Raw genomic sequence first — 20,894 nt, forward strand, 5'->3', positions numbered from 1 at the left:
AAGGAAAGAAGGAAAGGAAAAGAAACAACCATTTTGAAATCCACAAGAAAATAATTTCTTGCTAAACATAGACCATTTAATGGAACAGTGGTGAAATCTGAGATTTTCCAAATGGATGAATTGGTTCCTAGTCTACTTTCAAGACCTTAAATTGGAAGTTGTATTATTAAAAGTTGATACTGAAAGATGGAAAGATAATTGCTTTCAGGTGGAAGTTATTTTTAATTTTTCCAAGGCAATTCCTTTCTTGGAGAGCCACACAGAAGAAAGGTGCATCTCCCGAAGGTCCTCTTGGCTGCACTCTGTGTAAACTGGTCAGTTTCCAAGGCTCCTGTCCACATGCCCCTTAAGAACAAGTAATCAGAGCCTCCCTCCACCTGCTGGGGTGGCTCTGTCCATTGCTTTGTCCCTTGCATCTTGTGAAAATTGCCAGCGACTTCTCCAGGGAGCAGTGACTCCATGTCTTTCCTCTTTGGGATGGCAGGTGATACCACAGCTTTTCCTCCAGGGAATATTTTTTTGTGTACCAGACTAAATATCAGGATGGCCATTTGGCTTTTGACTTAACTCCAAAGCTTTCCCGTTTGTATTTCATAAGTAAGGGCCCTTTTCCTCTTCTTTCAGCTGCCCCCCCAGTGTCTGCCTTTCTTCCTCTTTTGAGATCAGAGTATTCTACGCTGCCTAGTATCTTTGGGTTTTCTTCTGTCCTGCGATAGCTCATCCTTATTTCATTCTGCTGGAAAAACCCCCAGTCGTATTTGATTGTTGCCCTCTCTTGTCCCAGTCTCTCATCCCTCTCATTTGTTAAGACTGTCTTTGATTCTTGGGAATCCCATGTCTGCCACAGAGAATCCAGAAAGCCCCTGGGCCATATTTCAAAAGACCCATCAGGAAATTCTGAACATGTTTTGAAACTCCTACTAATTCTATGGGATTACAGAGGTTTATAAACTGCATTCCACATTTTTCCCTTGGTATCCTCACATACTTCTGAAATGTCAGAGGGACTAGGTTTCTCTTTATCCAGATATTAAACATGTATGGAAACTCCGGGGGAGAGGAATTAAGATGCTCAATCTGGTTTCCCTTTTTAAAATCTCCTAGCTAGGACTGTTTGACTGTTCACATAGGTTTCCATTCTTTTTTTTTTTTTTTTTTTTGAGATGGAGTTTCGCTCTTGTTGCCCAGGCAATGGCGCAATCTCTGCTCACCACAACCTCCAGCTCCTGGGTTCAAGAGATTCTCCCACCTCAGCCTCCCAAGTAGCTGGGATTATAGGCATGCACCACCAAGCCCAGCTCATTCTGTATTTTTAGTAGAGACGGGGTTTCTCCATGTTGGTCAGGTTGGTCTCAAACTCCTGACCTCTGGTGATCCACCTGCCTCAGCCTCCTGAAATGCTGGGATTACAGGCATGAGCCACTGTGCCCAGCCAGGTTTCCATTCTTATTTGGCAATACAGTACAAATAAAACTGTAGCTTTTTCACTCTTATTTTAAGAAAGGTTTTTCGATGAAACAGTAGATCACAATTTATCAAGCTTAATTTATTCCAACTACAGAATTCAGGTCTTTCTGTTTCTTAGTTGATGTGACCCTCATACAATCTGAGAGGTAGGTACTATTATTATCCACATCTTATGGATGAGAGACCCTAGGATGAGAGAGGTGGGTCCTCTTTAAGGATCTGTGACAATTTTTTTTTCATTGATCATAAATTCCTCCAAAAGAAATGGAATTCTGGAATCAGTTTGTAAAGTCATCAATTAAAGTTACTATGAAAACTGCTTGCTCGACCCTGGCCAGACTTGCCACCTGGATGGCTCTGGCGCCAACTTGAAGACAAGCATCTGTTAATCTTATCTGTGGTCCCAGCCAGGTGATGGAGAGAGGCAAAGACCAGTGTAATATACAGTGACTTGAGATTTTTGGCATCTGTTGAAGCCAGTCGGTGACAAGAAGGCAAGCAGTTTGGTGTCTCAGGGTCTCCTTCAAGAAAGAAACATTCATAAAGGCTTTAGAGTTGCTCCTCTGGCCTCATATGCTCTCCAAACCCCTTTAGTGGGGTTGTCCTCCCATTATCATGATGTCCTACCTCCTAGAGGCATCTGCACTATACGACACCCCCACCTGGGACAGGAAGCTAGGTGTGCCGTAAAGATTAAAGGGAACATAAAAGGTCATACAGCAGTGGTCTGCACATTTGAGTATTATACGCTGTCTTTTTAAAGGAAGAACATTCTTGATAACTGTGTGTGTTGACGTGAGTTGTTTTTATTTAAATGTTACTTATAAGTACATGAGCCCCAAATTAAACTCCTTTTATTTATGGCCATGCACAACTGAAAAACCAAGACTCATTTACAAGTTAAATAGAACCAAGAGTAAAAGAACCCCAGAGTAGTCAAATTAGCAACGTTAATGCAATGGCTAATGTCTTGTGGGAAGGGAACGGCTGTACATAGCATGAGTGCGGTTCTCACTGCTGGGCACAGGTTCTTTGAGCTTGTCAGGCCCATCTTGTGATGTCTCACCTCCCCTAAAACTTTTCATTCTTCCAGGGCTTTCCAATTTTTTGAGTACGCATCAGAAGCACCTGGAGGGCTTGCAAAAACACTGCAGAGTTTCTGATTCCGGAGATGTGCAGTGGCATCCAGGAATACGCGTTTTCTTTCTTTCTTTTTTTTTTTTTTTTTTAAGAGTCAGGGTCTTGCTCTGTTGCCCAAGCTGGAGTGCAGTGGCACACTTACATCTCACTGCAGCCCCAACCTCCTGGGCTCAAGTGATCCTCACACCTCAGCCCCCCAAGTAGTTGGGACTTACAGGCGCATGCCACCATGCCTGGCTAATTTTGGTATTTTTTATAGAAATGGGGTCTCACCATGTTGCCTGCCCAGGCTGATCTCAAACTCCTGAGCTCAAGAGAGCCACCTGCCTCAGCCTCCCAAATTGCTGGAATTACAGGTGTGAGCCATTGTGCCTGGCTGAATGTGCATTTTCAACAAGTTCTCAGGTAGTGCGGATGCCACTGGTCTGAGGACGAACCACACACTATTCCAGTAACCAGGAGACTTTCCTTTCCACTGACAGAAGCACAGACGCATCACTGACACATTAAGTCCACCTCTGCTGCCTTCTCATTAGGCTGTGACAATAAAAGTGATTTTTTTTTTTTTTTGCAACAATAGTGCATTGGTAAAGAAATACCAAAGCAGGGCCGGGCGCGGTGGCTCATGCCTGTAATCCCAGCACTTTGGGAGGCCGAGACGGGCAGATCACGAGGTCAGGAGATCAAGACCATCCTGGCTAACACGATGAAACCTCGTCTCTACTAAAAATACAAAAAATTATCCGGGCGTGGTGGCGGGTGCCTGTAGTCCCACCTACTCGGGAGGCTGGGGCAGGAGAATGGTGAGAACCCGGGAGGCGGAGCTTGCAGTGAGCCAAGATTGCATCACAGCACTCCAGCCTGGGTGACAGAGCGAGACTCCATCTCAAAAAAAAAAAAAGAAATACCAAAGCAGGCACTGAAATTGGGTGTGTGTGGTGGAGGGTGTTCTTAGTTATATGGTGGTCATCCAGTGTCCCTGATTATGCTTTGTGAAATGTTTTAGTCTATTGCCAAAAAGAAAATAAAAATTAGAACTGCTGCATCCCGAGGATGTATCTGTGTACCTCAGTTTGAGAAACACTGCATGAGTTAGGCATTATGAAGCACTTACTGCAGAAAAAAATGATATTGTATAAGTGGCAGGCTCTTCAGCTTTAGGTGTGAATGTTAGAGCCAAGATTAGGCACTCAGAGGTGGTGAGCAGGGACAGAATCTTGATTTTGTTTTTTCCTCCCCTTAACTCAATTCACTCCAACTCTGTTGAAATATGAGGTCTTTGCTATGTAGCATGGAAACATTGAAGCTCATTAACTGCATGAACCTGCTGGTGTGCATTCAGGGCAGAGGACTGGGTTGTTGAGGAGACTCTCAATCATGTCAAATAAAGCACAGGCAAAAGGCCTGAGGTCCCAGCCTGGGGAAGACCCAGAAGGGTGGGAAGATCCTGATTCCAGTTTTCAAAGATGTGAAGTGCTGATCATGGAAGAGCAACTGGTCTTGTTCCACAACCAATGAATAGAAGATGTAGACATTGGCTTAGTCTTGGAAAGCTTTATTTTTGCATAGAATCGCCCTGGATGGAACAGGCTGGCTCAGAAGCATTGGGAACAGCTTGTCTCAGAGGCTGTTCAGTGGTCCCCAGCAACAACTTTGTGGGATGTGCCAGAAGGTTTCCATCCATAAAAGCCATGTGTCCAAGTCCTCTTTGTATGCAAAACTCTACAATTTTGGGACCCTTTTAGCATTCCCTCTTACCCATCTCCAAGAATTTTTCGAAGCAAGAATGTTTAGCTCTACCTCAAATATACTCAAAGTGCAGCATTGCATAGTATGTTCTCAAACATATCACTAGCCCTGATACTCCTTCCCTGCACCCCTAACCTGTCTCTCCTCCTCAGCCTCCTCAGTATCATTCTGTTACCACCATTGGTCCTGCATTCTGAGTTTGCCACCTGGCACGTGCCCTTCAAATGTCTCCACTGTGTCTTTGCCTTTCCCTTTCTGTTGCGTGCCATCATTCCCATTCCGATTTTAACAGCAACCTGCTGATTTCCTGCCATAGTTTCCTACTTTCCATTCTGAGCCCCTTTAGTCCACTTACACAATATAACTACTCCCTGAATTATTTGGTCATACCACTTGTATCTGCCTAACCCCTATTCCTCCCCTGGGGTATATGTTCCACTAAACACACACAGGGAAATGCTGCCCAAATAGCTCTGTGTGTGCCTTGTTCATTCTTGTTTCCATTTCTTTGTTTATGCACTTTTTATCTCTCCATCCATACAACCAGCCAGCCAGAGATACATGAGCTCACGCACATGCAGTCATTACCTGTGCGGCACATTCCCTCTTCATGTACCTGTTTCTAAGTTCTCATTCTCCCTTCATTGAACTCCTCTTGTGGTCAAAAGTGGTGCAATTCAGCATTTTCTTATTCCTTTTGCACTGATCACCGCTTGAAAGGACTGTGCTCATCTATTTGTTTGCACGTTGCTTGCCTGTCTTCTTCCCCACTCAAAACCCAAGAGGGCAGGTCTTTCTCTGGTCCCCAGTACCCAGCACCTATAGTCTTGCCTGGGGCAGAGAGCCATCCAGCAAGTATTTGTGGAATGAATGTTTATGCATCTGTCCCCCTAACTCCACTGTGAGTTTGGAACTAACTCCACTGTGAGTGGGAACCAGGTCTTACTATAGGTCTGAAATTTGCGAATGATTTCTAGCTGGAGCCGTGGGCTCCAGTACCTGTCATTATCTGAAATGCCATAATTCAGAGGTGCCTCCGTGGAATTGGGCCTCGAGGGTCTTAATTTCAATCAGTCTCATTGGATTTGTTTTGACTGGAAATCTTAGTGCCTGTTTTTAAAGTATATTCCCTTGGGCGCTTTTGAACACTTGAGACCTCTTGGTAGGCAGGCATTTCATCCCCATCAGGAAATCTCATCAAAATGATATTAGATTTACACATCAGGAAAATAAAGATCCTCTAAGAAGATATTTCTGGTCTCTAGAATGGCTTTGGATAGGTGCAGTTAAGCTTACTCAGAATGTATTTCAACCACATCTGAGATGTTGGGTTGGGGCCAGGTGGCAGAATCTCACAATAAACAATAAAAAAATCATGGCAGGAAGGAAGGGGACCGACCTCCCTAGAAATTTCTGTAGTTACAAGCCAAGGCAAAATTTAAGAGTAGAGCAAAACGCCAGGTTTTGTTATGAGGCTTCGTTTCTGAGGGCTGAGTGGTAACCTGGCTCACAGCTTGGCTGTAACTGGAGCTTCCAGTGTAGGGGGCTTTTCCTGTATTTTTTGGTCAGCCTTTTCCAGGTACCACCTTGTAAGCCATCCTTGGAAAAGCACATAATGGCAGTACTACTCTTAATTGAAGTCCCTGATGTCTCCCAGGTGTTTCTAACATTGCTTGGTCTGGACCTCCTTGCTATTGACTTCTTCTTGCCATAACATTCGGAGAGAGCAGAGGGCCATGGTTCCCCTCCTCAGGAGGTGGCTCCTGATGCTCTTGAAACTCCTGCTTTTCTCTGTGGTCCCCTTCCGGGTCTTCACATTCAAGTGCTCTCATCTAAGCCTTTCTTTCTTTCTTTTTTTTTTTTTTGAGACAGAATTTCGCTCTTGATGCTCAGGCTGGAGTGCAATGGTGTGATCTTGGCTCAGTGCAACCTCCGCCTCCTGGGTTCAAGTGATTCTCCTGCCTCAGCCTCCCCAGTAGCTGGGATTACAGGCGCCTGCCACCATGCCTGGCTAATTTTTGTATTTTTAGTAGAGATGGGTGCCAGGGTGTGCGGGGGCTTCATGCACAGCTTGTAGCACAGCAGCGAGAGGATGAGCAGGTAGTGGTCCAGGCTGATGAAGCAGAGGTTGAGGATGGAGATGCTACACAGGCTGGTCTCGAACTCCTGACCTCAGGTTATCCACCTCCTGAAGTGCTGGGATTACAGGCATGAGACACCGCGTCCAACCTCACCCAACTCTTTCAATGTGACACTGAGCGTTCTACAAAGATGACTTTGAAGAGGGCCTGTTGAGGTTGGCATGGAAGCAGCAGCTCCCACGCTTCAGTGAAGCCCGTGTCCCCAGTGTCTTCCCCTCCCCAGGGGACCTGACTCCACTTTCATGTGTATGTCTCTCTTTTCAGAGGTGTGAACATGTATGCCATGTTGACCGGGACGCTGCCTTTCACGGTGGAGCCTTTCAGCCTGAGGGCTTTGTACCAGAAGATGGTGGACAAAGAAATGAACCCCCTCCCCACTCAGCTCTCCACAGGTAATGTACCTGCTGCTCTAGATCACGGTTCAGGACTGCTGTCGTGACCAGTTCGGGTCTACCTGTGAAACAGTATTTGTTTTGCAGTAATGGTGTTATGTCTATCCCATGGTTATAAGTTTCTTTCTGGTGTTAAATAGAAGTGTCAAGGGGTGGTTGGGTTTCCCATCTCTCAGTGGCCACTCATGCCTTTCTCCTGTATCCTTTCCTGTTCTGTTCTAATTCTGAACCCCTAACTTCTCCTTCCTCCTTCTACACAAAACACGTAGATCCAAAGGATCTGATATTCTCCATTTAAAAAATAATTGCAGGCTTGATTGTTTTAAAACTCACCATCTTATGATGTTGACTCGGAAAAGAGGGGTTATGGTCGCATTTCCAATGTGGCTTCTTTCGGCAATTACTGTCAAGAAATGTTTGTTGCATTCAAGTTGGGGCTGTGATTTGTTTTGTGAGTTGAGGTTTTGAGCCCGTTCAGAAGCTTTTAAATATATAGAGGTTAAGTTACTTGATTGGACTGAATCATCAGGTGTGTTTGAAAAGTTCTCTCAAGCTTTAGCTGGTTCACATTTCAGTAAACAGTTTGTATTAAGGTTTGGTTTCAGATCCAGTAAATCAGTACAATTTGTTCTTTTGTTTGGTTCACAATTCAAGTTCCTGGCCTTAGCTTGGCTTTGATGAGCATTTAATTGGCTCCTTAGAATAAACTCAGCTTCACTAAGGTAAGGCTTTTGACTAAAGAAGAAAGCAGTTATTTAACTGCAACTTGGGATACTTACGATAGTTAAAATATAGCATTTTATTTTACTGCTGTTATGCATTTTTCTTCTGAGTTTAAAAGCATGCATGAAGCTGACCCTGAATTTATCTTGCCAAGTGGAATCCAAGTGGAGACACGTTCTTGTATGCAATTATCTAATTCAGCCCATACTGTCACCTCAAGGGAGGGGAGAATCTCTGGAGGCTTGAAAGCACAGGAGGCATTAAGTCCTTGGGAAGATGAGTTACAGCTCTGTCATTATAAAAGAAATATTTCTGCACTGAGAGTCATAACTCTTGGAGTTAGAAAATGTGCAAAATGTCAAACCAATTGTCCTATTTAAGTTGTAGAGCTTTCAGAAATGTGGAAAGTGTGGCAGAGCACTCCGAAGTGTGCCCATTCATTCATTCATTCCATATTTCATATTCATTAGCTTATTCCATGAATGTGTATTGTGCACCAATCATGTGCTAGGTGTGTTCTAGACTAAGGAAGACAGAGAACAAACCGGTCTCTACCCTTATAAAGCTTATATATCAGCAGGGGAGGCTAAAAATAAATAAATGGGTAATAAACATGTGTGGTATTTGGTATGTTAAGTGCTCTAAAGAAAAGAAAATAAATTGGGACAAGGGGATAGAGAGTAAAAAGGTTTTTTTTTTTTTTAACAAATAAGATTATTTTTAAAACTTTTCATTGTGACATAATTGTAGATGCACACGCAATTGCTAGAAATAATACAAAGGGATCCAAATAGCCTTCATCCAGTGTACTAGTCCATTCTCATGCTGCTAATAAAGACATACCTGAGACTGGGTAATTTATAAAGGAAAGAGGTTTAATAGACTCACAGTTCCACATGGCTGGGGAGGCCTCACAATCATGGTGGAATATGAAGGAAGAGCAAAGGGACATCTTAGATGGTGGCAGGCAAGAGAGCTTGTGCAGGAGAAATCCTATTTATAAAACCATCAGATCTCGTGAGACTTATTCACTACCATGAGAACAGCATGAACTGCCCCCATGATTCAATTATCTCCACCTAGCCCTGCCCTTGACATGTGGGGATTATTACAATTCAAGGTGAGATTTGGTTCGGGACACAGCCAAACCATATCACCCAGTTTCCCCCAATAGTAATATATTGTATAACTGTGGTATAATATCACCACTGGGAAATTAACATTGATAAAATCCATTGACTTTGTTCAGATTTCACAAGTTTTATGTACACTCATGTGTGTTGGTGTATATTAGTTCTATGGAGTTTTATCACATGAGTAATTTGTGTGACAGCCACCACAGTCAAGATGCAAGACAGTTCCCTCACAAGGATCCCTCGTGCTGCTCCTCTGTAGCCACAGCTACCTCCCTTCCTCCTGCTCTCCCTAAGCCCTGTCAGCCACTACCCTGTATCATCTATAATTTTGTCATGTCAAAAATGCTATATGTAAATCACTTTTTTTCCCACTCAGCATAATTCCCTTGAGATAATCTGAGCTGTTTCTTTTTATTGGTGAGTAGTATCTCCTGGTGTGGATATACCGCAGTTTGTTTCACCATTCACCCACTGAAGGACCGTTGAGTTGTTTCCAGTTTGGGGCTATTATGAATAAAGACGCTGTGAACATTCATGTTTAAGTTTTTCTGAGAATGTGGTTTCATTTCTCTGGGACAAATGCCTAAGAGTGAAGTTGCTGGGTTGGGTAGTAAGCACGTATTTAGTTTTGTAAGAAACTGTCAAGCCTCTTGTTCAGAGTGGCTGGACCATTTTGCATTCCCACTAGCAATATGTGTGTGATCTCTGCATCCTTGCCAGCATTTGATGCTATTATTATTTTTTATTTTAGTTATTCTGATAGGGGTCTAATAATATCTCATTGCAGTACAAATAAGATGTGATGTTTCCAAATATAAATGCAGTCTTTCAAAGCAGTCTCTGTAGGGGTTATATAGTCATAAATATTGCCATCTCTCAGAGTGATTCCAAAGTTTCTTTGAGGGTTCAGAGCCTGTTTTATTCAAGTGACCCATAACAAAGGACAAAAGGAGGATGAATGTACCCCCACAGTTGGGAAAGGCAGATAGTGCTGTCTTTGAACCCGATGAGAGCCTGAGGAGCTGGAGAACTGCTGATCTGCTGCCATTTCATTGTATTAGTCAGAATAGACCAGGTTATGCTACAGTAACAATCAGCCCCCAAGTCTTAGTGGCACAGGACCACAAAGGTTTATTTCTCAGTCATGCTACATCTCAATTGAGAGTTGGATCAAACATTAAAAGGTTCTGCCCAGCCAAGGGCCCAAGGCTGATGGAGCAGCCACCACTTCCAACATTTCTGGTTCTTGCAGAGGGAGAAAAGGAAAGAGAAAGAGAAGCTCTTTCGCCAGCAATGAAATCTTCCACCAATCTTCCAGTTGTAAGTGGAAGCTTTCTAAAACATGGCACGTGGCTTCACCCAACTAAAGAGATTGGGGCAGTGCAACCTTACCATGTGCGATGAAAGTGAAAAGCCAGAAATATTTGTTGATTAGCATTAGTATGAGCCCCACACAGCTGTGGGAAAAGGAGCAGACAAGCACAGGTAGGTTAATAACACAAGAAAATCAATCTCGTTGCTTCAGGACCATACCTTGTTTTTACTTTCAGTAATATTACCCAGTCTTAGCAGGCTGGGCTCTAAGTGTTTTTTGTGAAAATTAAATTTAACCTTAAAGAAGCAAGAGTTGCAGTTCTGAAGATGTTAAAAAATGGTCCAGAGTTAGTCCCAAAGGAGACATATGAAAAATGTTCCCAGCAGTTTCAGCATCACTGGAATTGCTGTCCAACCTCACATAGCTCCTGCTTTGAGCGGACAGCTTTGCCTTGGCCTTAAGCTCTGTGTGTGCTTGTTAAAGATCTTCACATTCCTACAGGACTTTGTTGTCTTGACTTGTCAAGCTTGAATTGCATTTCTATATCTGATTTTCTAATTAGGGAATCTGATGCACTCCCCATCTCCTCCTTTTTAAAGTAACTATTGGGATATAGAAATATCTTTTTTCAACTAGGATTGAAATCCTTTGAGCCAGGTGTCAAGTGAGGTGTTTGCACATGATAGACACTCAGGGAATCTAGGTTGCCGACTCTGGGGTTAATGTGTCTGTGTGACCTGGAAAGGTGGCCCATAGATTATTTTGATTACTCAGGATTGGGAATTGTCCTGACCTAGTAGGGCCCAGAGCAGTGCACCAGCTGCTGAGGCAGCCCAGGGCATCTTATCTTGTTCATAGAGTAAATGTCTTCAGGTTTGAGGATCAGCTGCTGCCCTTCTGACAGCCTCCCATTTTTTCAATCCTTTGCACCCCACTAAGTTTATCTCCTCTCCCTTCCAACCAGCCTGGCCCTCCTTATATCCAAAAATACTAGTTTACCAGTAACATGAGTAGCTGCCACTTATTGAATAATCCTTTGTAGGTGTTTTTCATGTGGTGTTGTTTTTATACAATCCTGCAAGGTAAGTCCCTGTTTACCAGTGAATCTCAGAGAGATTAAGTCTGCTTGACTGAAAACCTAGATTTTCCTACCATGCTGTGTTGTTTCACTCTTCTCTGATTTTATTTAGTATAAGACGCACCCCCCTACAAAAAGTTGGAGGTATTATCTATTGTTTGTATGACCTTATGTTTTGAGTAATGTCAATCCAAATAGAAAATATGCCAGTTTTATTGTGTCTCACTAATGCACATCTTTATTAATTGGACGACTCTGTCATTCATATTTGTTTTTGTTTTTGTCTAAGACAAGGTTTCACTGTGTCATCCTGGCTGGAGTGCAGTGGCACAATCATGGCTCACTGCAGCCTTGGCCTCCGAAAGCAAGCAGTCTTCCCGCCTCAGCCTCCCAAGTAGCTGGAACTGCAGGCGCATGCCACCATGCCCAGCTAATTTTTTTTTGGTGGGGGGGTATATTTTTTATATAGAGAGGGTCTCCCTATGTTGCTCAGGCTGGTCTTGAACTCCTGGGCTCAAGCAATCCTCCTGTGTCGGACTCTCAAACTGCTAGGGTTACAGGCGTGAGCTACTGCACCTGGCCCTGTCACTCATATATGTAATGATCATATCTATTAATTCTTCTGCTCTTTTTAAAGATTAAGTTGGAAGAATTTTTACCAAACTTGAGTTGAAAACAGCATTATTGCCCTTGTGAATCCACAGAACATGCTTCCAAAGAACTGCCCTTCATTCATCTCTGTCATGCCATTTGCAAACTTAAGCTTCGAGGGCCTTTCTAGGTCTCTCTTCTACACACTTTCTTTTTGCTTGTTGGCACTTGTATGTCACAGAGTAGCGAATGCCTTTTATGGCTGAGCAATTTTTCAGACTGCTTACCTTTTCATCACTACACCTCACCGCTAGCATTTATAATACATTCCAAGCAGTCACTTCAGGTTATGATGGTTTTGTGCCGTGAATTCTCCAGAGTCAAACTGGAGGAGAAGTGTTAGCTTTTATGAGGGTTGAGTCAGTGCTAATTACGATATCCAAGAAGGCACGATGATCAGATTATCAAATAATTCTTTAGCTTGGGAAGTGATGAAGAGGGAGCTTCGAGTGGGGAGGGGTCTTTATTTGCATCTATCAGGCCACACTAATGTGAAAATTCTGATGACAGACCTGCAGCCCTTTCACTTGGTACAGTGTTCAGGTGCTCACACAAGCCAGTCCAGACTTTGGAAAGCTGATGGCTCATGAAAGAAAGTGGGGTTTGTGATGGAGGAAGGTGTGCTGTGTGTCACGTTGAGCAGGGTGGTACTATTTTTCCAGGCTTGAGTGGAGAACCTAAGTGTTATCTCAGAGGGGTGGAGGGTGGCGTGTTGCCGGTGGCCATGCCTGGCATGGCTTTCCAGGATGGTGAGGAATATTTTAATCTCTTTTGCTCATAAGGCATAGGGGTTTTCAGGACCCTAAAACAAACTTCAAAGAGATCTAAGGATATTCTCAAAGTCGTTTTTGGATAGTAATGCAATGTCTGTGACGTCCAAAGGAAGAAAATTCGTCAGCGGAGATTTGAACTAAAATTACTTGTGCTCATCAGCAGTTTTTGAAGATGCAGAGCGCTCGGTTATGAAAATAGAACAAAAATGCACATCCAGTTTGTCCTTAGCACTTCTGGTTCATCATACTTTGAAAAAGCCTGGCCTGTTGCCCAAGTCCTTTGAGGCAACCCTGGGTTGTTGCCCAAGTCCTTTGAGGGTAAGCAACAGCAATGTCTCAGAAAACATTAACTCAACAGCCCACCCGCTCCAATTCATTAAGCCCACATCTTTTTTATCTGACCAATAGATGCCGCCAGTTAAGATCTAAATGGCTCTTCCAATGCAGGGGTGTTAAGGGAGGGGAGATAGACATTCTGAAAAGCAGAGATCTGTTTGATTTTCAGGTTATTATAGAACATGGATGGAGCTGGAGGCCATCATCCTTAGCAGACTAACACAGGAACAGAAAACCAAATACCGCATGTTCTCACTTATAAGTGGGAGCTAAGTAATGAGAACTCATGGACGCAAAGAGGGAAACAATAGACACTGGGATCTACTTGAGGGTGGAGAGTGGAAGGAGAGAGGGGAGCAGAAAAAATAACTATTGGGTACTAGGATTAGTACCTGGGTGATGAAATAATCTGTACAACAAACTCCCATGACACGAGTTTACCTATATAACAAACCTGCACACGTACCCCTGAACCTAAAGTAAAAGTTAAAAAAAAATCTTTTTTTAAAGTACGTTGTTGGAAAGTTTTAGCGATAACACTTACAGTGGTAAATTCACCTCATGGCCTCCACACATGCATTTCTACCCACCCCACTGTTCTTTTTTTTTTTTTTTAAATTTTGAGACAGAGTCTCTCTCTGTTACCCAGGCTGGAGTGCAGTGGCGTGATCTCAGCTCACTGCAACCTCTGCCTCCTGAATTCAAGCAATCCTACCACCTCAGCCTCCCGAGTAGCTGGGATTACAGGCACGCACCACCACGCCCGGCTAATTTTTGTATTTTTAGTAGAGACGGGGTTTTGCCATGTTGGTCAGGCTGGTCTTGAACTCCTGACCTCAGGTGATCCACTCACCTCGGCCTCCTGAAGTGCTGGGATTACAGTTGTGAGCCACTGTTCCTGGCAATATTTCCTTTTTTCAAAATTTCAGTACGTATTTGAGGAACAGGTGGTGTTTGATTACATGGATAAGTTCCTTAGTGGCGATTTCTGAGATTTTGGTGCATCCAACACCTAAGCAGTGTACACTGTACCCAGTGTGTAGTCTATTATCCCTTGCCCCTCTCCTACCCTTCCCTCCAAGTCCCCAAAGTCCGTTGTATCATTCTTATGCCTTTGCACCTTCATAGCTTAGCTCCCACTTACAAGTGAGAATACACAATGTTTGGTTTTTCCATTCCTGGGTTACTTCACTTAGAATAACGGTCTCCAACTCCATCCAGGTTGCTGCGAATGCCATTACTTTGTTCCTTTTTGTGACTGAGTAGTATTTCTTGGTGTATATATATATGACATATATATATGTCACATTTTCTTCATCCACTTGTTAATTGATGGGCATTTGGGCTGGTTCCATATTTTTGCAATTGTGAATTGTGCTGCTATAAACATGTGTGCAAATGTCTTTTTCATGTAATGACCTATTTTCCTTAGGTAGATACCCAGTAGAGACTACCCACTATTGAAAGGGAGATGACCTGGTAACCTCTTCAACAGTATGGAAACCCACCCTGGTGGTGGGTTGACCATGGAGGTTGACCTGGCTGCGTGACCTAGCAAAGATTGTTTCTCTTGAGTTGATTCTGGCATCACAACTGGCCCATTTTTTGATGGCCTCATTTTTACTCTGCAGAAAATGAGTTGACAAAAGGCTCAGCATTTCCTCAAGAACAATGTTCAAATGACAACTTAAAGCTTTTGAGAAAGTAAGACATTTTATGACTTCTCCTTGCAAAGAAGATTACCTTAGAAAACTGAAAAAATAACTTTGAAGAGAAGGATAGAAAAATTGGGGGACCAAGCACATTATTATTTTCTGGGATCTATTATTTCGTATGTTGGAAATCAAGTACAAAGCTATGTAAAAGAATTCTTTATATTGCAAAAACATTACAGCAGTACTTTGTAAAATAAGGGCTATAGCATAAGAAAATATCACAGTCCCACAACTCAAGCAAGACAGACCGTCTGCATTTTGAAGTCATCCCTGACATTCTTTGCCCGTATATGCTGTATATTCTCCTGCTGAACAATTTTGTCACCTTAGAAGAGCCTTCATGGGCTGGGTGTGGTGGCTCACACACTTAATCCCAACACTTTGGAAGGCTGAGGCAGGAGGAGGATCGCTTGAGCTCAGGGGTTTGAGACCAGCCTGGGCAACATGGCAAAACCCCATCTCTACCAAAAAAATAAAAATATTATCCGGGCGTCATGGTGCATGCCTGTAGTCTCATCTACTTGGAAGGCTGAGGTGGGAAGGTCACCTGAGCTAGAGAGATCAAGGCTGCAGTGAGCCATGATGGCGCCACTGCACTCCAGCCTGGGTGACAGTGTGAGACTCTGTCTCCAAAATATAAAAAATAATGAATAAAATAAATACAAAATAAAAGGCTTCATGTGCATTATAAACGCATTTTTACCTCTCATACAGTTGTTCCCATTGTTATAATCTTAAAGGATGCAAATGTTCTGCTTAGAGATGAATTAGCTTATCTCCAGTGCTTGAACGGACAACAAGTGCTCTGTAAATATTTGTGAAATGAAAGGAAACCCAGGGCATTTAAAACATTATTTTTGGCCAGGCGTGGTGGCTCAGGCCTATAATCCCAGCACTTTGGGAGGCTGAGGCGGGGAGGTGGGCGGCCGTGCAGAATGGCTTTAAAGGAAAGGATCAGAAAGCAGGACCTCTCTGGCCCCTTGAGACTCTGAGTGTCCTGTGGTCTCCAGTTGGGAGGTCTAACTTAGGATGCCTGTACACTTCTGGCTTCTCCCTGAGTGCTCAAAAACCTACCTTGCGAGCAGGCATTTTCTGTTTATTTTCTTTCGTTCCTACAAGCCTGTCAATAGAACATCTCTTTGGCTCACCTATAAGCAACAAGAAAAGACCACAGGTTGTCTTGGGAAACACAGGGAATGGGGAGACCCAAACTGGTTCTTGCTGTATCGTGTACCAGTTTCTCCCCTTGGACAGAGAAATTAAATTCTTTGGATATGTGGTGTGTCTTTTTTAAAGAGATAGAGGGGGAAATGGGATTTCCCATACCCCTCCTGTCTGAAGGGAGATGGGGCTGAAACCAAGCTCCATGAATCATTGAATCAGAACCCTGCCCAGAGACCCAGAGAAGAGATCACCCCAGCAGTGGCTCGGGATGGTTAGGCGAAGTGACGAGTCCCCTGTGATGGTGACTTTCACTGGTGTCTGCGTTCAGCCTGTAACATGCGTGCTTTCTTTCCCGAATGTCTCTCAGGTGCCATCAGTTTCCTGCGCTCTCTCCTGGAACCGGATCCTGTGAAGAGGCCAAATATTCAGCAGGCACTGGCGAATCGCTGGCTTAATGAGAATTACACGGGCAAAGTGCCCTGTAATGTCACCTATCCCAACAGGTAATTTCGTGTACCCAGAGGAACTCCTCGGGAGAGGTGGGGCCTGTCCTATGAGCCCTGAGCAATTCCGGACAGAAAGCTGTCCGTGATTGAAGGAAAAGCCGCACTGTGTCTTGGCTATCTCCCCTTCTCCCTAACACACACACCCACACACACTCAAGAGGAAACGTAGACAGGGCCACCATGTGCTGTTATGCCATGTGCCCTGCAGGGGCACCTGGAGGAGAGGTGAGTGGAGGCTGATATCCAGGCTTTGAGGGTCTGTATCTTCCCAGGGGGTGCCTCTTTCTAGTTCACACAAAGGGACCTTTGAGACTAGCTGTGGCCTGAGTGTGTGTGTGTGTGTGTGTGTGTGAGAGAGAGAGAGAGAGTGTGTCTATGTCTGCTTGGGTCTCCATGTGCATGGGTGTTGTGTCTGTGTGTGTATATGTGTTGTGTGTCTGTGTTTCTGTGTGTAAATTTGTGTGTGTCTGGGGGGGGGGTGTGTGTGTGTATGTCTTTGTTTTTTTTTTTGATACATAGTCCGGCTCTGTCACCCAGGCTGGAGTGCAGTGGCGTAATCTCAGCTCACTGCAACCTCTGCCTCCTGGTTTCAAGCGATTCTTATGCCTCAGCCTCCTGAGGAGCTGGGATTACAGGCACGTGCCACCGCACCAGGCTAATCTTGTATTTTTAGTAGAGATGGGGTTTCACCATCTTGCTCAGGCTGGTCTTGAACTCCTGACTTCAAGTGATCCACCTGCCTCGGCCTCCCAAAGTGCTGGGATTTCATGTGTAAGCTAACATGCCCAGCCAGTCCTTGTGTGAGTGTGTTTGCGTGTGTGTGATCAGCTCATGAGCCTACCTGCCAACATCAGACAGAAACGTGGGATCGCCCCTCCCTTTCCAAACCACCCTTAGATGCCTTCTTCTGCCTTGTTCTTGATGTTTATTTCAGCCCTAAGACCCCTGCCTTAAAATGTGGGAGGCAGGAAGGAAAGGCATAGGAGTCATTCGTTTTAGGCCGGATGTCCCTATGGACTTTCTGTGAAGCCTTCACTTTGTCAGTTTCCATGAGGAGGGTTCTTTAAGCAAAGCTTGCAGACAGGAACCCACAGCATAGGAGCACTGACGGGCTCCCTGTGGCAGCCCACGCTTCTCCATGTTTGGTGCACTAACTACAGATTCAAAAACATTTCTCTTTTTTCTTTTTGAGACAGAACCTCACTCTGTTACCCAGGCTAGAGTGTAGTAGCATGATCATGGCTTGCTACAGCCTCCACCTCGTGAGCTCAAGTGATTCTCCCACCTCAGCCTCCTGAGTAGCTGTGACCACAGGTGTGAGCCACTATGGCAGGCACATTTTTCTATTTTTCTTCAGAGACAGGGTTTTGCCATGTTGCCAAGGCTGGTCTCAAACTCCTGGGCTCAAGTGATCCTCCTGCCTCTCAAGGTGTTGAGATTACAGGCTTAAGCCACTGTGCCCGGCCAAAAACATTTCCTTGTATATTTTTTTCTACTCATTTGTCCTATTTCTAACTAACCTGAGCAAAGGAATGAAGACCCTTATTTTGGCTGTTTTCGAGCAAACAAGGAGACCACATGGGCTCAGTACCTTCCAAGACTGGAATCCACCTTCCTTCTTCCTTTAGACCTAGGATGGCTTGCACATTTGACCAGGCTGGGATGAAGACAAGAGAACCACTGACCCAGAGGGGCAGATGGGAGACCGAAAGGGCAGAGAAAGGGGTGTGCTGTGTGGTCATAGGTTCAATGCCTAGGAAGGTCTAGAAACACCCACCAAGCCTTATGAAAGCTGAAGTGCTGAGTCCTTCAAAGAAGATGGCCAGGCAGGGCTCTGCTTGGGATGGAAGCTCTAGAAAAACTTTAAAGGGGCGTGGGAGTCTGCATCCACACTTCAGTGCCAAATTTACACTCACTGTGCCCAGAGAGGAGGTGGTTTCACTCCATTGCCATCTAGAATTCTAGCATTTGGCTCATGGGAGGTAATTTAAACAAAGTCTAGGTGACTTAGGTTACCAAGGGAACCTGGAAATAGATTGCTGTTTTCCAATACCAGCTCGATGTGGGCCAGGATCTGAAACAGACACCAGAAATACTACTCCAAAGCGAGGCAGGGAGCAAAGCTGAAAGGACCTTGCCTCATTATCCATACTCATGATGGAGAGCAGCACGCAGGTACGCTTTCTGTTAAAGGAGGGGTCCTTGCTGGTGGCCACATGAGTCATTAAGCTCATGTAATCACCGCCTAAATGAGCATAATCAATCCACTCAATGCGGCAGCTGTTGAAGGAAGTGGAGTTGGTGTTAGAAAGACGGTATTTCCCCTCCTTGTTGGCTGCATCTTCATTCACAAAGAATTACGAGGCGACATCTCATTTTGTAGCTTTCCCACAGTTTGCAGACAGGCTTTGATAGATTAAAACTTAAATTCCAACTCCTGTCCTGTTGTTGCCAGATTATGGTAATGGTTTTTGCATTTGGACTTGGTCAGAAGCATAATGGCTACACATGAAACTGGTTAAGGGGATCGTAAAACTGGCTGAGATCTCACATGCTAAGGAAAACAGCACTCAGTGTCTTCTGTGTATGTGAGGCCCATTGCTCATTTTACACTAGAGGCAAATCAGTGTTTGGTTTTAAAGTAGTGGAACCAGAATTATTCTTCTTTATTTTTATTTATTTATTTATTTTGAGACAGAGTCTTGATCTGTCGCCCAGGCTGGAGTGTAGTGGTGCAATCTCGGCTCACTGCAACCTCCGCCTCCCGGGATCAAGCGATTCTCCTGCCTCAGCCTCCTGAGTATCTGGGATTAGTGCCACCACGCCCAGCTAATTTTTGTATTTTTAGTAGAGACGGGGTTTCACCATGTTGCCCAGGCTGGTCATAAACTCCTGGCCTCAAGTGATCCGCCTGCTGCAGCCTCCCAAAGTGCTGGGATTACAGGCATGAGCCACCACCGTGTCTGGCCTGGAACCAGAATTCTAAGCTGTTGGGGGAGGTACATGTTATTTACAGTGTTTATTTTGAAAAACCTTTATCTTTAAGACAAAAAAAAATATTTTTTTAATTTATTTTTCTGGTTTTACTGGCATGTAGATAAAGGGAGTGAGAACATACAAGCAGAGAAAGGGATATTTTCTTTATAAAGTATGTTTTATAGTTTCCCAACATACCTAGCCCAAGATGTATTTTAAGTGTTGTCAATATTTTCCTTTTGAGAAAGTAAGGAAAATAAAGTTCTCGTATTTTACATTACTATTCTATAAAGCCTTCTCCTATGAAGTCATTTCAGCCTCCAAGTTGATCTCTAAAAGCAAAGAGGGAAATGTCTTTGGAAGTAAATTTTTTATAAATAAATGTTTATGCCAGTCAGTCAACAGATGTTTGCTAGGTGCCCAGCTCCCCTCCTGATCCAGGTGCGGACTTTTTTTTTTTTTTTTTTTTTTTTGAGACAGGTCTTCCTTTGTAGCCCAGGCTGGAGTTCAGTGGCGAAATCACAGCTCACTGTGACCTAGAACTCCTGGGCTTGAGCGACCTTCGCGCCTCAGCTTCTATAGTAGAGGGAATACAGGCATGTGCTACCATCCCCAGCTAAATGTTTCTATTTTTGTTGTAGAGATGGGGGCTTTGCTCTGTTGCCCAGGCTGGTCTTAAACTCCTGGCCCCAAGCAATCTCTGTGCCTCAGTCTCCTAAAGTGCTGGGTTTCAGACATTTGTACAGAGCCAACCTTGCTGCCTCTTTCTGTCTCCTTGCAGGGGCCTGGACAGTCTCTCCACCCCTCCAGTTAGCTTTGGAACTGGTGGGAGGGGAGGAGGTCTGAGGCAATACAGGACAGAAGTAGGCCAAATTAGATCCATGGTATCAAAATGGATTGCATGTGAATTTGCTCAATTCAAATTATATCTAGTATTCTGGAACATTGTACCATTCTCTGTGTCATCCAAACATGAAGCCATATACAGATTCGATAAGTGATACTGGAGAGCACCAGGTTTATGCATTGTTTATAGGAAAACACTTAAACTATTCCTCTCAGTCCAGAGTCAGTTGACCATTTACATTTTGGCAGAGCTTGTTTTTGAAGATACTGGACATAAAAGGCAGAGATGGGGTGTCTGCCTCTGTGCACACCTCTCCTTTCCACGCTGCTGACCCTTCTTCCAGAACACTCCATGACCTCTGGGGGGTGCCCTGCTCTTGGGATTCCCAGGTATTTCCAAGCCACTGTTTCCTCTGCATTGTTTTGGTAGACCTCAAGTAGTTATTTTAATAAACAAACTTGTTATTAATATACTTTTTAAACCAGTAATCGTGCCAATCCCTCTCCCACATGTTATCTGGAATGTGTAATTTTGTGACAAACAGGAATGAGGAAGGCTGATCTCATTGTTTGTTGGGTGTGTTTTCGTTTGTTTGTCTTTTGGGACAGCACTTAGGCAAAAGTAGCAGAGGGAGAACTGATGATGTAGGTTACACCGACCGGTGGCAGGCAATGGTCAGTAGACCTCATTCTGCTCTCAGTGCCCCTGCCAACCGGCCGTGTGAACTGGGCAAGTTCTCTTCTTACAGGAGAACTTGCAAAGTCTCGTCTTCTTTACAATTATGG

The 20,894-nt window shown here is 44.1% G+C and overlaps 1 protein-coding gene across 2 annotated transcripts in view; it reads left to right on the forward strand.

Annotated features, from left to right (window-relative positions):
- The window catches only part of HUNK (hormonally up-regulated Neu-associated kinase), a 129,202-nt gene that overhangs the window by 78,916 nt on the left and 29,392 nt on the right, over positions 1-20,894 (forward strand). For both annotated transcript variants that reach the window (XM_024239556.3, XM_054542458.2), the window contains exons 5-6: positions 6,762-6,889; positions 16,148-16,283. In XM_024239556.3, the coding sequence (XP_024095324.3) occupies positions 6,762-6,889; positions 16,148-16,283 (264 nt within the window). The remainder of the gene's footprint in view (positions 1-6,761; positions 6,890-16,147; positions 16,284-20,894) is intronic.

The sequence above is a fragment of the Pongo abelii genome, chromosome 22 (genome assembly GCF_028885655.2).
Source record: "Pongo abelii isolate AG06213 chromosome 22, NHGRI_mPonAbe1-v2.0_pri, whole genome shotgun sequence".
Taxonomy (NCBI): domain Eukaryota; kingdom Metazoa; phylum Chordata; class Mammalia; order Primates; family Hominidae; genus Pongo; species Pongo abelii.